Genomic DNA, 17,508 nt, shown 5'->3' on the forward strand with positions numbered 1-17,508 from the left:
GGGAGGGTTGGGGCTTCCTTCCCCCCCCCCCCCCCCCCCACACACACACACATGGACTTCCTGCCCCATGCACCCTCTGATGCGAGGGGACGAGAGAATCCTGCCCCCACCATCCCACCAATACCTATGGAGACCCATGTTTTAAATCCATCCCTGTCTGGGCCCCCTAAGAGAAGAGTCAAAGGTAGCAGAATGGATCTGGAGTCCCAGAAAGGATGACTGTAGCACTGGGAGAGCCAAAGAGATGCGGACATTTGGACCAGAGGACCAGAAGCAGGGATGGACTGCTGGAGCTGGTAGGCCCATAATGGAGGACGCAGGGATGTGTTAAAAGCTGCGTCTAGCCTGCAGACCTCAGTGGCAGCCTTAGAGACCAGAAGGCCAGTGGACACAAAGTACCTTGAAGAGGTGTGGGGTGGGCATCAGAGAAGGTCAGAGGTCCCAGTCAGCAACAGAGTGAGCTAGTTCCAACATATTCAAGAACAAAATCTGAAACAGGACTCGATTTAGTAGGCTTTTCCTATAGCTACAGCTTGAGACAGGGAGCAAGTAGCAGCTCCTCGGTGAAGGATCAGTAAGAACGGAAAGTAACTAACATGCAATACTTCAACGCCTAAACAAGAACAGTGCCACCCACTGGCCTTACAATAGTTTGCAGCCTCTTTAATACATAGACTTTACCTTAGCAGGAATTGCGTATCTCAACACAGAGGAGACTCTCACACACCCAGGGGCGGATTGCAGGAAAATATCAGGGGGATATTTTTCAAAAGTGGCCCACAGGTAATCTCTGACTCGCTTATGCACACTTTCTGCGCAGCACATGCTTCAACAGCTCCCCAAAACCACACTGTCGACCCTTAAAAGAGTTTCATCATGTGACCTGGAGCCTGGAGGAATTGACAAAAAATCTCTCCAACAAATTTCATATCTTTCCTAAACTACAGCCCACCTTAGGCCAGGGGTGAGCAAACTGAGCTGCAATCCCCCTTTCACCCATGCAATCTGTTGGGTCCCCTACAAGTTTGGTGACATCTCTCATATATATACCCTGGTCTGGTGTTAAAGTTGCTTGCCAACCAATCAAATGCTGAACCAATTGCCAAGGGATGAGACAACCACACTGGGTGGCTCAAACACACAAAGACATTTGCTCTGGTGCTACTGCTCATGTGCTCACCCAGCAAGTGCCATCCTGCCCCAGCATTATGTGGAAATTCTTGCTTGTTGCCAGCCTTTCCTCAGCCCTCCTCTCTTTCCCATTCTCACTTATTCTCAGCACCCTCTCTCTTCCAGAGACTCACTGATTCCAAGGCCAGCTGCTCCTCAAAGCCCAGTCACCCCTGACAGAAGATTCACTAACTCTGCACAGGCACTTCTTTCTGGATCACCCCTCTCTTTCTATCAGGCCGATACAGTAAAAATCACGGGAGAGCGGGCAAGCGCCCGCTCTCCTGTGCGCGCGATTCAGAAAAAAAACAATTATTCAAATTAGGGCCCGCGGTAAAAAGAGGCGCTAGGGACACTAGCGCGTCCCTAGCACCTCCTTTTTGACAGGAGCGGCGGCTGTCAGCGGGTTTGACAGCTGACGCTCAATTTTGCCGGCATCGGTTCTCAAACCCGCTGACAGCCACAAGTTCGGAAACCGGATGCTGGCAAAATTGAGCGTCCGGTTTTCATTCCGCGAGCCACGGGCCGATTTTAAATTTATTTTTTTTTAATTATTTTTAACTTTTGGGACCTCCGACTTAATATTAAGTCAGAGGGTGCACAGAAAAGCAGTTTTTACTGCTTTTCTGTGCACTTTCCCGGTGCCTGCAGAAATTAACGCCTACCTTTGGGTAGGCGCTAATTTCTGAAAGTAAAATGTGCGGCTTTGCTACACATTTTGCTTTCTGTATCGCGCGGGAATGACTAATAGGGCCATCAACATGCATTTGTATGTTGCAAGCGCTATTAGTTTCGGGGTAAAGCTAGCGCGTCAAAAACGTGGGTCCAAATGTGGGTTAACAGTGCACTCTGCCGGAGCGCACTGTACTGTATCGGCCTGTATGATAGTAGCTTGTCTCCACTTCTCAGGGTCCCACCCAGAACACACTCACAGACCGTGTGCCTCACAAAATGCTGCTTTTATGGTTCCGTAGGCTCCGCTCTGCCAGTCTATTCCAGGGAAGGGGGAACCAGAAGTGATCCATGCTGCCAGCTTCCTCCAGGGCTTAAGAAAAAGAAAAAAAAAATTAAACCCTGGCCAAGAGTGAGGTTGGGGAGAACCTGGCTCAAAGCAGCACAGCTCCAGATGGAATCCTGCTTTCCCACATGGAGCCAGTGCAGCCAGAGCTAGACAGGTGCAAGGGTACTGGGCAACCTAGGTAAATCTTACAGTCTTGCACACACACACACACACACACACACACCCCCAGCCCCAACCTCTCCATACACAGTTAAAATAGACAAAAATATCACAACATGTATATTATATTTACATGCATTACTGTGTCACCAACCAGAAAACCCTGCAGAAAAGTAAACAAGACAATTGGAACTCATGTGATATTAGGCCTATTGTAATAAGTGTTGGGTGTAGGTCTGGCCTTCATGAGTTAACTAAATTACAAAATAGTAAACCTCCCATACCAAAACATCACTAGCTGCCAGCACTCAAATAAGTAACAACCCTACCTATGAAAAGGCATCACTGCAAACCCCCCAAACCTCAGATCACCTCTTACGAAAATAGAATAAGCCAGGCTTCTAAAGATCCATACAAAGAAACTACATGGTAACAAAATACTTGACCTCAATCACACGTGCAGACTCATCAAATGCAGACTAAGGAGACCATAAGGAATAAGAAATGTGCAGACAAAAACTAAACTGGAAAATGCAACAAGCCAGATTCTGTATGGAGTGCAGCAACAGAAAAACAAACATTACTACTGGTCATAAAATATCAGATAAAAACTAAGAAATATAAAACATAATAACAAAACCAAATTAATAAATTCTAATAAAAAGAATAAATATTTCAAAACATAAATTTAAAAAAAATGTCCCAAACACCAATAAAATATTTCAAATAACTCCCAATAATTTTTATTTTTAATCAGAAAAGAAAAATACCCTGGGAATTTTTGATTTCCAGTCATCCTGCGATTTTCATGGATTAGCAAGGAAAGAATGGTGGAAACACATATATACAAGCTGCCACTCACACACCCACAAAGCTGCCACTCACAAACACACACACACACACCCCACACAAGCTGCCACTCACATACACACACACACCCCACACAAGCTGCCACTCACATACATACACACACACACAAGCTGCCACTCACACCCACAAAGCTGCCACTCACAAACACACAGAAGCTACCACTCACATACATACACACACACACCCCACACAAGCTGCCACTCACATACATACACACACACACAAGCTGCCACTCACACAGCCACAAAGTTGCCACTCACATACATACACACACACACACACACACACACACAAGCTACCACTCACATACATACACACACACACCCCACACAAACTGCCACTCACATACATACACACGCACACACACACACTAGTTGCCACTCACATACTCACACCCATATACACACACAAGCTGCCACACATACCAGCAGCCCACAGCATCACTCCACTCTTCAGCCGCCGCCAGCCTGGCCTTTAGTGGCAGCCTGGACTCTGGTGGCTGTTGCTCGCAGAATCTCTCCATTCATGAGCGGCCACCGGCCTGGGCTCCGGCCCGCACTATCTTTTTATTCAGCTGCTATCTCCTTTAGGCCTTTCTCTGCACACCAGAAAGCGGGGACATTGTATAGCAGAGGAGATGCTGGTGCCAAATATGAGGTGACCACCTGCATCGGCCCACTGGGGGATGCCCGACAGACCAATCCACCCTCGCATACACCTACATTAGTCTGACAAAACTTTTATAAGGCTGTTTCCTGTGCTGTCACCCCATCACCTTTCATAAGCTTTTATTTCACCATAAACATTGTGGGTTTTTTTATTATAAGACTTACGTTGGACCATAGTTGCATACAACATAGGTGAATTTTCCAGGACACCGTGTGCCATTTAAATAGCCACATCCCACGTACTTTGTCCTTGCCCAGGCAAGCTAATAAATTGAAAAGAAATTGAAATGCCAGTCACCAAGCCGAAGCATTACGTATGGCTCTGCATTCACAGCTAAGGTAGGCGGCCTCTTCCCTTACCTGCGTGTAGTGACCGCAGAGGGGCCCTAAGCACCGATCACTCGGGAAGTCATACCAGGCTGCCTCGTCCCACCAAGTCCTCAACGGTATGAAGATCCGAGCTTCCAGCTGAAAAGAAAGCACAAGCCCTTCGGAGTCTAATTCCATCAGGAACGTCCAAGAACATTTCAGCTTTTTCTTGGGTAGACGCTCATGAACCTGCAGATATGCATCAACTGGCAAGACTCAATACGCACGGTGCAGCTCTAGAATACATTTTTTTCTTAAAACCTTTTTATTTTTTTGCACAAGTTAATTTTTCTCCTGTAGGGCATTTCACCAGTCTAGCCACCCCCTGCTGCAGCCCCTTGCTAAAATATTTTATCTTTATTTTGTCCCCCACCTCTGTCCCTGTTCATTGTATTTTCCGTCTATTGTTTATTTATTTATTTATTTTAAGACTTTTATATACCGGTATTAGTAGGAGACATCATACTGGTTCACATTTGAGCCAGTAAACCGATATGATGTGCCTACTAATGTTGGTGCAGAAAAACTGTTAAATAAATAAATAAATGATTAGATTTCAAAGTACTCTGCGCTGAATCGCTGCCTTGACTTTTTCTTCTGGAACATCCAATACTCAAACGACTTAGCCCGTGACATACGAGGAAAGGGTTACCTTCAGTGTTAAAAGTTCACTTGTCAGGAAAGCTTCAGAAACATGACTGCATTGTACGGTTATGGCTCCCCCCCTCCAGCTTTATCATGGATCGTTAGCTTGATAAGACATGCTAGAAATAACGCAGCGTTACATTGGTTGAAATACGCTGAGGAAATTGTGTTATCCTTGGATTCGTTAGTTTCAGCAGTTCTGAGGTTTGCCTTTCCTTATCAGGTTAGGCTTTTTTTTTCTCTGCCTGCTGAATGCGTACAGCACCTTTGGTTTACCTTTGTAATCAGAGCAATGGGGCGCTCTTTAAATTTTAGAGCAGGAGCTTCCCAAACCTGTGCCGGGGACCACACGGGCCTCCTCCCCCCCCCCCCCCCCCCCCCCCCCTCCCGTGAACGAGCAGGAGATGAACCTGCAGGCGCTGGGCACCCAGCCTAGGCAAACGTATCCCGCCCCTGTTCTGAAAATCCGGCCGACTTTCAGGCTCCCGGGACACGTTTGGGGAAAGCCCCTGTTTCAGACTCTGCAATCGGGATAATCCTGGGTTTTCAAGCAAGGGACTCGCAAGTAATTCTTACTGAATCAAGGCGCTTCAGGCTGGAGCTGGTGAACTTGTTGAGGTTCTGTCCGATGTCCTGGAATGGCTTTCTGTCTCTCTCGGGCTGTCCGTGTTCAAAGGTGCATCCGTCAGCCCAATCCTGAGCCATGCTGGCTAGCTCATCGTGCCACTCCTGGTAAAATTAACGCTACAGGTATAATTTCATTTTTTTTTAATATCGCTGTTATGCACTGTGAACTGCTGCACTGTAGAGTATGAAACAGACCTGACTGCCTCTTTTTATCTGAACGCAAGTCAGGTGGCTGCGGCTTTCGCTTTTATGCCGCACGTCGCTTTTACCCTACGGTGGGATATATTCAAAATGAAATGAGCTAAAATACTCGGCCACATCTTGGTATATGTTGGGAGCTTTGAACAAGCACATAACCCACCTGAAGCGATTTTTATAAAAGGAGGAGGAGAAAAGAAGATGTCTTTTGCTTTGAACCACAGACAGAAAATTGCACAATAGCCATACGGAATCGGCCCAAGAATGGGAGCTGAACTAGAGGCTTGTGGATATTTCTCAGAAACCGAAATCCTTATTCACGACGGGAACAGTGAAGCCCAGGGCTTCCCGAGCTTGTCCTGGGGACCCCGCTGCTAGTCGGGTTTTCGGGATATCCACGGTGAACGTGCGTGAGATAAATGTGCACGCATTGGAGCCCCAAAATATACGACATCTATCTCACTGCATATGTACTGTGGACCTACTGAAAACTCGCCTGGCAGCGGGGTCACCAGCACAAGCTTGGGAAGGTTTGGAGCCGGATGTCACCTTTCATGTGTCCTGAAACTAAAGGGTGTTCCTCCTTGAATTCCTCTATTGTCACAAGTGTTCGATCCCTAACCCCCAGACCCACAAGAACCTTCTCAAGAGGGGACATTGTCACATAGCAAGAAGCTCAAAGGTCTGGAACCAGACGTTAACATTAAAGTGTTCATATTTCACAAGGTATAATATCCACTGCTGTCAGCTCTTCTTCTTACCTAGAAAAAAATGCATATTTACTTTAGAATATCTAGGCTCAGACTGTCTGCAATTTGTAAAAAGATGGAGCTTCCTAAACCGGGAACCTCCAGCTCCTAAAGTCATGTCAAGACTCTAATGCTAGAGGAAAAGGGAACTTCTCACCCTCCACATCACTGCAGAGGGGCCACGGGTCGAGTCTCCACTGCTGTGTAGAAGGGCGGTAGGCAGACAGGTGGAGAGAAAGGGAGACAGGGCGTCAGGAGCAGGGCCTGCACACTGAGAATGATTATCTTAGACTCGGGGAAAGATGGGAGGAGACAGAAGTTGCATTCATAGGCCCTGAGGCCGGCCTGCTCCCAGGAACCCGCAGAACTGTTTGAAGATGGAAGTCTGCATGAAATATTGAGCAAGGCTATCCCCTGAGGCAGAGCTGTAGCTCAAAACACGGCAAGTGTCAGGACTACAATTTGGGATTACAATTTGATGAATCCAGCAAATGAAACAAGATAAGTGAACTTTATTTGCAAAGAAAATCATAAAAAATTAAAAACCTGGGAACTTGGGCCTATGATTAGATGTAAAGCAATGAAGGTCAAAGAGACCGGTAGTGCTTAAAATGGTGGTCCATTATTTATAATATTGGAAATAACTACATTTAGGGCCGGATTTTCAAAAGGTTAAGCGTGCTGGGCCTATTTTAAAAAGGCCCGGCGACGCGCATAAAGCCCCGGGACGTGTGTAAGTCCTGGGGCTTTACAAAAGGGGCAGTCCAGGGGCGGGGGCGGGGTGGGGCATGGCCAGAGGCCTCCGCGTGGCCACTGGGTCGGGGATCGCGCGCCGGCAGTCGGCTGACGCACACAACTTACTTCAGACCAAGGGCTGAAGTAAGTTTTAAAACAAAAAAAATAAAAGTCATCAAAGGTGGGGGGGAAAGGGTGGGGGCCAGGGGAGGTAGGGGAAGGGAAGGTGGGGTGTGGGGTAGAAAAGTTCCCTCCCAGGCCGCTCCGATTTTGGAGCGGCCTGGGAGGGAATGGGGAAAGGCAGCGCGGCTCGGAGCAGGGTGGGCGCGCACAAGGTGCATGATTGTGCACCCCCTTGCGCGCGCCGACCCCCGGTTTTATAACATGCGGCGCCGGCGCACGCATGTTATAAAATCGGGCGTACATGTGCGCGCGCTGGTTAGCGCATTGCACATGTAGGCCGCGCGCGCTTCTTTTAAAATCTACCCCTTAATGTGGAAATAAATGGTGATGTGTAACTCATTGATATATTCAAAAATACTAAATTATAGGCTTTTGCATCAGAGCTTGGGTGAGTGATACCTGCCTGGAGTCAATGAGAAACAGGCAATGGAATACTAATGAGCCTTTTTAATAAAGTATAAAAGGTAATGATAGGTTTGTTTAAGGGCAGAGATGTGGAGAGCGAAAGGGAGAGACATTTGGTCCTTATAATACACAATGGCACTCAGTGTTAAATACATTTAACCACGTCTAAGTCTTAATTTTTATAATCTACTTTGAGAGCAACCTGGAAAAAAGCGGAATATCAAATGTTCATAAATAAATATGTAATTTCAGCCTTCGGCTGGCAGCTTATGATAAAGGAAAGTGCAGTTTCTAGTAGCTGGCTGGTTTCTTGTAGTCATTATCTGAATGTAACTCTCCCTTTGCTAGAGGTCATTTTTGGTGGCTGCAGGGGTGGTAAAAGCCTGCCTGCAGCGCTTTCCTCTGAGGAATAGCTCGGGTCCAACGGGAGACTGGTACTTAACCAGAAAAAGAAAAAATATATACAGGACCTCACCCAAGGCCAAGAAAATAATGTATTTCAAAGATACCAAAAATCAAATTCCGATCCAAAAGCAGGCAGATTAACAGTACAGGCTGGGTGTACAGTTTGCCCAGTGCGGAAGCTTCATAAACTGCTCACATCCAATTCCATCCTTCTCCTCCAAACCCTCTGGAAAAAAAAAAAACAGTGCTGTGTTTCTTTGTCTCTCTGACTTTCTCTCTCTCTCTAACTATAGCCTCCCCAGGTAGATCTGGTGTCCCCTTAGACCTGGGGATCTTTGTAATCTCAGCTGGCACACAGTCAATATCGGCAGGAACCTCTCCGATTCCTCCAGCCACCACAGCGCTTCAGGCTCCTGGGTTTGTGGATATCTCTCAGCCCAGCTCCTTTCTCCTGAGCTAATTTAAAAAAAACACTCTCTTCCCATGGGCTTGTGGAAACCCCTTCAAAGTACTCCCACCCCCTTTATGGAGAAGGACTCCCAGACTCTCCATTTTAATCGCACCTCCAGAATCTCCCAGCTCCGGAAAGTTCCCCATCACAACCAATACACAGGGACCTTCAGTTTCTCCCCCCCCCCCCCCCCCGAATTTATCAGTGTTTACTATAACCAATAAAAACAGGAGAAAAGCAGTGAGAAAAATGAATCTTTTTTTTTCCACTGGTTTTCTGCAGTTTTTGTTTATAACAACAAACACTGATAAATTCTCAGGTAAAATTAAATTAAAACTGAAAAGGAAGGACCCTGACAATACACCAGTAAACCCTGGTGGCTAATAGGGGGGGGGGGGGTCACATGAAAAAAAGTACTTACTCAGCAGTACTGAGACAGAGAGCTGTTTATTATTTTGTAACAAGGGAAAAGAAAGTGATTTATATATTTTAGAAAATTTCTTCCACGCTTTGCAGATATTCCCCAATTTTGGTTTTATTTCAAGCTAGATAAAGTATATTTTTATTTATTTTATTTATTTAGGTAATTTATATACCGGAGGTTCCTGTATAATATACATATCATCCCGGTTTACAAGGAACAGTAACTATCGCTACATTTAGCGGTTTACATAGAACAGAATAACAATGAAGTTTTGTTTTTTTTTTGATAGTATTAAACTCATTTAGTTTAGGAAAGTTTCAGAAGATTTGTCGGGGTTTTATTTAGCGTAAAAAGGGAAAATGATTATTTCTTTTTTGTGAGATTTTGGATATTCATCTCCAGGAAGCAAGCTGATCCTGGATCTGTGTAGAATGCTTGGAAACAAATTTTGCCAAAGCATCAGAAGCTGCTTCACCCACTCATCTGGATGTCAGAAACCTTCATCTAAACTGGATTCAAAACATCATGTGACAAACTGAGAACTTAAGCTAATACTAACGAAAAGTGCCCGGTGTTGCTTGGGCAGTCTGGTCTATAACAACTTTGTGTGCACCTATGTTTGTATGCCTGTGCATGTGTGTATGTGGGTGCCAGTGCCCATGTGTGTACATCTGCCTGTGACCGTGTATGTCTGCGTGCTGTGCCTGCCTTTGTGCTTGTGTGTGTGCTCATATGTGGGTGTCTGTGCCTATGTGTTTGGGGGGTATGTGTTTATGCCTGTGTGAGTGTGGGGGGGGGGGCATGTGCTGAGAGGTGGAGTTATTTATGGGGTGGTGGTGGGGTTTACACCTTTGTTTAGTAATACATTTTGGATGGTTTCCTTGTAGGCTTGCTGGCATGTCCACTTGGAGTTTCCCACTTCTCAGAGTGACCTCGGATGTCCGGAGCTTAATCCATCTGTCGATGATATTCCATTAAGTGCTGTATGGTTGTTCTCTGCCGCCCCCTGAGTCAGACAATACCTCCTGTCAGCAGTCTGCATCACATGGGAGCATCATTCGGATACTTCCCTGTCAGGGCGTGTGTGTGTGTGTGTGTGTGTGTGAGGGGGGTTTGTTCTAGAAACGGGGAGGAGGGGGGTTAAGGGAGAAGGAAGCTGAAACTGGTTGATTTCTAACTCTGCTCCCTCAGCTGTGGAGGATCACGAGAACTGTTTGAGAACTGTAGTTATCTCATTTACACAGGTTAGTACATAGCACAAACTGTCCCCAGCACGCATTCAGACCCCACACACGCTTCTACACAGGTTCTGACAGCCATGGGCCTGAGTATGAGAACTTGGGTGCTCATCCGTGCAGAAGGGTAATGGACCAGAGAGGAAGGACAACAAAACCGACTTGAATAAGGAGCGATATCCTGCAGGTGGTCAAGGTTGTCTGGCTGATAACTGGGACATATCCTTAACTGGAGTAATGCAGGAAGTAACAACTGGGCAAACTGGATAGGCCAATTGGTATTATTTGTTACTATCTCACCGATGTATGTAAAGTATGAATAAGGCACAGACAGCTGAAGAATAAATCAACATCAGAACCCCATACTGGCATCAGACTAATACAGGCACTGTTTAAATACAACGCAAACAGCTAAAGAATAGACTCAGAAAAGCTGCGACTCAGATTAGAAGTGCACCCTTTTATTTTCCCTAAAAACTAAAGTAGAAAAATGTGTTTATTAACATGGCTATAGTACTATTCTGTTGTGTTATGTTCTGACACTTATTATGTATTATTGAGGTTATTCAGTTCTGTGTTTGAGTCTTATTAGTTTGTATATAGATAATTTGTTTTTATTATGTATGTATAATTTTTAACTAAGTAGGTTGAATCAGCAGGATATAAATACTTTTAAAATTTAAAAAAAGATGTACTATTAAGATGAAAAGGAAAGAATAATACCAAAAGTGGAAGTAAGAGAGCCAAGGAACAGGTAAGTTGAAATTTTGAGACATGCAGATTCTGCTGCTGCTTTGAACAGCCGGCAGTCTTAACTGCAACAAGAAGTAAGTTCTCAGTCCTTTGAGGACTGGGGCCAAGGAGAAAGGATTAGTACAGGATTCCCATGCTTTCTTCCACTGAACATTTTCTGTGGACTAAAAAGCCAAATGTTAGGGCAAAAGTCAAAAGATGCTTAGGGACCTATTAAATAAAGATGCTTCACCCTGGCACAGAATGGCTGAAAGTCCTTTTCAAGTGGATTTTTACTAAATTGCCTGTGCTTGAGGGTGTATCTGCCTGTCTGTCTGTCCATCTATCCATATGTTGCAACGTAGCAACTACTGCACAAATCCACTGAAATATATATCGAGGCATTGAGACTAAACACTGTCAAGGAATTATGATTTTCATTCCAATTAGTGCCACATTACAATTGCCTGACAGTTTTTGCTGATTTTCACTTGCTCAGAGGAAAGCATACACTTCTAGCATACCCTTTTTTTTTTAAGATTGGTGAATAAAGCCCACAGACAAGCTGATGTAATATTGGCATGCGAAAAACGGGCGATCGTGACTGAGCGCCCGCTTTTCTAACGCGCGCACATCCACCTCTCTCAGGCGTGCGATGCAGTAGGCTAATGAGCCCTGGCGTTAAAATGGAGGCGCTAGGGGAAACTGCATCCGTAGCGTCTCCTTGGCATCAGGCGCCCTGAAGTGGCTGTGCACAGGTTAGGAAACAGACGCTCATAAATTGAGCATCCGTTTTCCTAACCTGACCGCCATCAAGACTTTTTTTTTTTCACATTGCTGCTTTCTGTGCTTCCTCCAACTTAATACTGCGACGTTATTAAGTCAGAGGAACCACAGAAAAGCACAGTTAATTTTTACATCAGGGGTACTAGCTAATAGCCTCGTCAGTATGGCATTTACATGTGATGAGCGCTATTAGCTACGCGCTGGTTTGGACACGCGTTTTGGATGCGCTGATCCCCTTACTGCATCAGGGGTTATGAACGCGCATCCAGCTGTGGGTTGACCTGGGCGCTAGCCTGAGCGCACGATATTGCATTGGCCTGAGAGAGCGGCGGACGTTCGTTGGGATACTGGCCCACGGTACCCCCTTTTCTGTGGATGAAAGACATCCTCTATCTGTGATGCACTCAATTTACCAGGAAAAAAGAGAAAGATGACAACCCCCCATTAGGAAGGAAATGAAAAATGCCCTGGTTTAAAAATGAATGAACTCATTTTTGTGAACTGCTGTCACAGCATGAAACAACTATAGGAAGTATTCATTGAATCGATCTCGATTCCAAATCATTCTGAAAAACTCGTATGCTCAGACCAAGCACTTTGAGAACCTGTGGACGCGAACAGTCATTAATCTCTGCAGCTCCCCTTTATATTATCCTGGCAAACATACTGTAACCCAGCCAAATTAGCAGAGAACTGATTCCGTTCTTTTACCGATAAAATAACGATAGGCAGTATTTATTAATTGCTGGCATTTCTAATTTGTCAAAACATGAAGAACTCTGTTTTGTTTTTTTTAATTATGATTAAATGATAGCCTTCCCTCCGCGGACCCACCTACCAGTTTCTGCATGTTTGCAGCCGGCGGATCGACGTTCTGCCGGTAGGAGTTGTGCAAATTGAGTAGGATCCGTATTTCTTCGGCAGTGTAGTCGGACTTCCTGCCATGCGCCGCCAGAGTCCAGAGAAGGAGAAAAGGAAAACGTAGCCGCAGCCTTCCGGGAACGGGGAGCGGTCTCGCTCCGCGGTTCATGGCAGCTTCGGCCCGGCGGGACGGTGGCAATGAATGAATGAAGGGGGTTCCCCCGCCGCTGCCATCCGTCATCGTGACGTAGACGCGCCCCGCCCCCAGCCGTGGCGCCGCAGACGCATGCCAGGCTGCGGCGCCACCGGCAGGAGGCGCTGCGGGGGTTCCCCACTTCGCGAGCTCAGCCTCTCTGCTTCCCTTTCCCGGAGACAAAAGAAATGAAATTGCGAGGCGGGGGGTTTGTTTTCTCTCTTTGAGGAGATCGGCACGCGCTTTTGCAACGCCGGGTTTGCGCGCTTTTTAAGGAGGGCAGTGAGCGGAACGCCCAAGCGGGGCTGACTCCCTTTACCGCCACCCTTCTTTGGCAGCTCGCCGGGGGTCGGGCTCGCGCCTCCGCCTGACACCGGCGGGATTCGTGCAATCTCGAGGTGCGTTTGCCAGCAAATAAATCCGAGCTTTTTGTTTTTCGACCGAAAATTCAGCCTAATTGCGAACGCGATTGAAACCTCTCCCTTTTTTTTTTTTTTTTTATGTTCTTTCCCCGTTTCATCTCTGTTTTGTGAAAACAGTAAACACAAACAAACGATGATGAAATGTAATTCTTATTAAACGACAACAAAAAAAGGGTAATGCTGGCCCTCCGGCCAGGCACCGCTGGGATTCGAACCCAGGATCTCCTGTTTACTAGACAGGCGCTTTAACCAACTAAGCCACGGCGCCGTGCAATTTTGCAACCCACATAAGAGCTTTTCTATGTGTAGGACCTGCAGTGGTTCATGGTGGTTTTTTAAAAATTATCTTATAGGGAAAGATCAGGTGATCTGCAAATATTTAATTTATGCAACACCCCTTTCCCTCCCCAATACCACCCTGGTCTCCATCTACTACACCAAACAGAAGTGGGAAGAGGAAAGAAATAGATTGATGCTGCAGGGAAAATAAATGGGAGAAGGCAAAGAGGAATACAGGCATCACCAGGGGGGGTGCAAAGATTTATCTTCAAGACCTCCAGTGAGGGAAGCACTTCTTCCTTATTCCAAACCTTACAGTCACACAGGTTAGTTGGTTTCCCACAGACTTGCACTTTTTCCAAAAGGTAGAAAGTCTGCAGATTTTTACAAGAGGTTTGAACAATTTGTTTGCATCCAATAATAGCGGCTGGCATTACGTGGTAATTTCACTCCTCTCTCCCTGCTCCTCCGCATTAGGGGGCATGGTTACGGATGGATGCTGAGTGCAGTTTCCCAAATGCAATCTCCTCATAGTTCCCATCTCGCAGTGGTCCAGGATACAGAGGAGTTAGCTGCAGGGCCAGCGTTAGGAGTGTGCAACCTGAGCACTGCCGCTTCCATGAAAAAAAAAACAAAATAGGACAGCACCATGAAGGAGTGCCACCAACCGCAGTGCTCCAGGCCTTCCCCCTTTCCTCCTTCCCACAGCCATGGAAGGCACTGATCCTGGTACTCACAGGCGACACCACCAATGCTAATGCCATCCCTAGCTAGTCATAACCTTTTAACAGGCACAACAATTAGTATTTGCCTGGAATCGTGCACTCAAGAGGGTTTCACTGCTCCTGCCCTCTCTAAACTCCTCACTGGTCCCCCCTACAGTCCTGACTGGAAGAGAGCACATACAGTAAATCCAGAGGGAAGCACTGGCATGATGTACCCCTGCTGGTTTAGGGAATGGATTTGTATTATGACAAAGGGGCCTTACATTTTAGCTCTCTTTGGCCATGGCCCTAAGGTTGCTGTGTCCTCAATGGGATTGAGTGGAAAGGTATTAACTCGCCAATATTGCACAGGTTCTCAACCTCAGCCAAAAGGCCAAGAAGAGATGGGCACCAGTTCATGGTTCAGAACTTGCCTTTGATCCAAGCCAGAAAGAAGCCTGGCACTTTACTGGGTTTTTTTTTTCTTTCGATAGAAAGCCTAGTTGGTAAAGCTGGTAACACTGAAGGATTACCAGATGGCTCCAGCAAATCAAACTTACAAGTCCAAGATGCACAGCTTATGATATTTTACTGCGGTAAATCATTTTTTAACACCAGAGAGACAAACATTGTTTTAAATACAAAAGAGAAATATGAAGGCAACATGAACAAAAAGCAGTTTATGAGAAATTAATGAAAAGAATCATTATTTGATGATGACATTCTCCATTGGCCACAATTGTACTACTAGTACTCTACTTAACATTTTTATAGTGCTACATGACATATGCAGCGCTGTACAAACACAAACACAATTATATGCAAAATATTCTAATCCTCTGCATAGATTTTAATTTTATAAGGGAATATTGTTTATTGGCCTGACTGAATACATTTTGCACTGTCTTGATAAGAACATAAGATTTGCCATACTGGGTCAAACTAAAGGTCCATCAAGTCCAATATCCTTGGAAACACCATCATTGCAGGTATGCTTGGTTAATGCTCAGTCTGTGAGGGAAAAGACTGCCATTTTAAATGACCTTCTAAGATTGAACTTGACTGACATTTTATGCATTATTGAGTCTTGGCTGCTAGATTCTGATGTGGCGATTGTCAACACGATATGGCCCCCTAACTATACAGGTGTGCAACAGCCTCTTATAAAGAAACGCAGTAGAGGCATGGGCACAGCGTCCATAGTGCACAGTGGTGCACAGGCACCACCAACTATGAAACGGGCTGTGCCGTGTACCACCAACTGTGTGCAGACCCAGGAGAGTGGCAGTCATGAAGAGGCCCGGGAAGCTATCAGCAGACCCCATCTCACCGATGTCCAAGAAGAAGAGAGGCCCAAGAGGCCACTGGCTGAGAGAGGCCCAAGAGGCCACTGGCTGAGAAGAGGAACAGGCAAGATCAGCATAGAGGAAATGCTAGCCCCGCAAGTTTTAAATAGTGCAGGGCAGGCACATGAGGAGCAGCGGGAGAACAGATTCCTTCCTCTTCTCGGCCTCTGGCAGCCTCCCAAGCCTGTTCTTCTTCTCGGCCACTGGAAGCCTTCCGGACCCAATGGGGAGCCTGCCTGTGTTTGAGTGTGTGTGTATGAATGGTAGCCTGCCTGGGTGTGTCTGTGAGAGAGAATGGTAAGCTGCCTGAGTGTGTGGGAATGGTAACCTGGGTGGGTGTGTGTGTGAATGGGAGCCTGCCTGGGAGTGAGTGTGTGTGAATGGGGCCCTGCTTGGGGGGGGGGGTGTGAATGGGAGCCTGCCTGTGTGTGTGTATGAGAGAGCGAAAGCAAGCATGTGGGGATGGGAGCCTATGTGGGGGGGTGTGGGAGTGGGAGCCTGCGCGTGAGAATGAGAGCCTTTATGTGTCTACGTATGTATGGCAGTGGGAGCATGCATGTGAGAAACAGTATGTAAGAGCTTATGTGTTTGTGTGGCAATATGAAGCTGTGTGAGAGAGAATGTGTGTGTCTATGGGGGGAATGGGAGTCTGCATTTGAGAGACAGCATGTAATATTGAGAGCCTGTATGTGTGTGAGAAAGTTAGGTAAACAAGAAAGAATAGATGCCTTGATCTTTTCCAAATATTTATTAAAGTAGAGACGTGTTCAAAAGAATGCCCGACTCAGGCCGAGTTTCGCAGCTCAACAGCCGCTGCCTCAGGGGCTTAGACAATCAAGAATCTCAGCTGAATTATAGTGGTATTATATGATCAAGATGACTGTAAACCAATGCTGCAAGATAACTTGCACACCGTCGTCATGTATTCGGTCTCCACTCGCAATACTTATAACTGGCTTTTATGACATTATGGTCCTCTCTTCCTCATTTCTATTTTAACAGAAGTTTGCTTTTTATTAATCTCACTTACATACAAAAAGTTGTTTTGAATGTTCTTGCAGAAAATATGTTTCATTCACATATTTTATTGTAACTGCTGTTAGGAGATTATTTTAAGGGATTAGCTAATGTTCCCTCTAAGGACTGGGTTGCGGTGAGCATACATTTGATAGGCTTTTTGCATCAAAGAAAGTAGTGCTCGCAGGGTAATGTAGGAGGGAGGACTGGGCTCTAGGGCACCTGACAGCAGCACATTTTCTGGTGCACAACCAGCTTCAGCAGTCACCCTACGCCCCTAGGTGGAGGTCTATTAGTTTTTAGAAATCCCACCTGAAATTTACTTACGAGAAGCTTAGCAGCAACTCAGAATGTTAATTCTTTCAATGAATTGCCTGTCTGTATGCCTTGATTATACTCCACCAGCCTTGCTGGACTTGAATTGCTCACCTTTTTTTTTGGAACAGATTCTACATCCCAAGGCTGATTTGAACAACATTATTGTCTTAGGTGATTTTAATGTACATGTTAATAAAATTCCACTATCATCAGTTTGTGAGACTTTTCTTGATAATCATGACATCCCTGGGATGGATCCAGATCTCCTCCGGTCCAACTCATGCACTTGGAATCACCCTAGATCTTGTCTTTGTTAACTCCACCAGGACAGTCTCTTCCTCCTATATGATCTCATCAATGGCCTTTGCATGGTCTGATCATTTCATAATCGCTCTTTCTGTGCAGTCACCACAGAAAATTTCACCTTGAGTGGTGAAGAGTAAATTAATCAACCAAAGACGTTTGATTGATAGGGAGGCATTAATGGCCCCCTAGATTAAATTTTATTTATTTATTTATTTATTTATTTAACAGTT

General features: G+C 45.7%; 1 protein-coding gene and 1 non-coding gene across 2 annotated transcripts in view; both read right to left on the reverse strand.

Moving 5' to 3' along the window:
- The window catches only part of WDR88 (WD repeat domain 88), a 154,967-nt gene that overhangs the window by 30,301 nt on the left and 107,158 nt on the right, over positions 1 to 17,508 (reverse strand). Inside the window, exons 11-13 of the mRNA XM_029610667.1 lie at positions 5,479 to 5,631; positions 4,249 to 4,356; positions 4,054 to 4,151 (exon numbers count right to left, since the gene is read on the reverse strand). Of these exons, the coding sequence (XP_029466527.1) occupies positions 4,054 to 4,151; positions 4,249 to 4,356; positions 5,479 to 5,631 (359 nt within the window). The remainder of the gene's footprint in view (positions 1 to 4,053; positions 4,152 to 4,248; positions 4,357 to 5,478; positions 5,632 to 17,508) is intronic.
- On the reverse strand, positions 13,503 to 13,576 carry TRNAT-AGU. The gene has a single exon. It is a non-coding gene; the product is annotated as a tRNA-Thr (tRNA).

The sequence above is a fragment of the Rhinatrema bivittatum genome, chromosome 7 (assembly GCF_901001135.1).
Source record: "Rhinatrema bivittatum chromosome 7, aRhiBiv1.1, whole genome shotgun sequence".
NCBI classification, from domain to species: Eukaryota; Metazoa; Chordata; class Amphibia; order Gymnophiona; family Rhinatrematidae; genus Rhinatrema; species Rhinatrema bivittatum.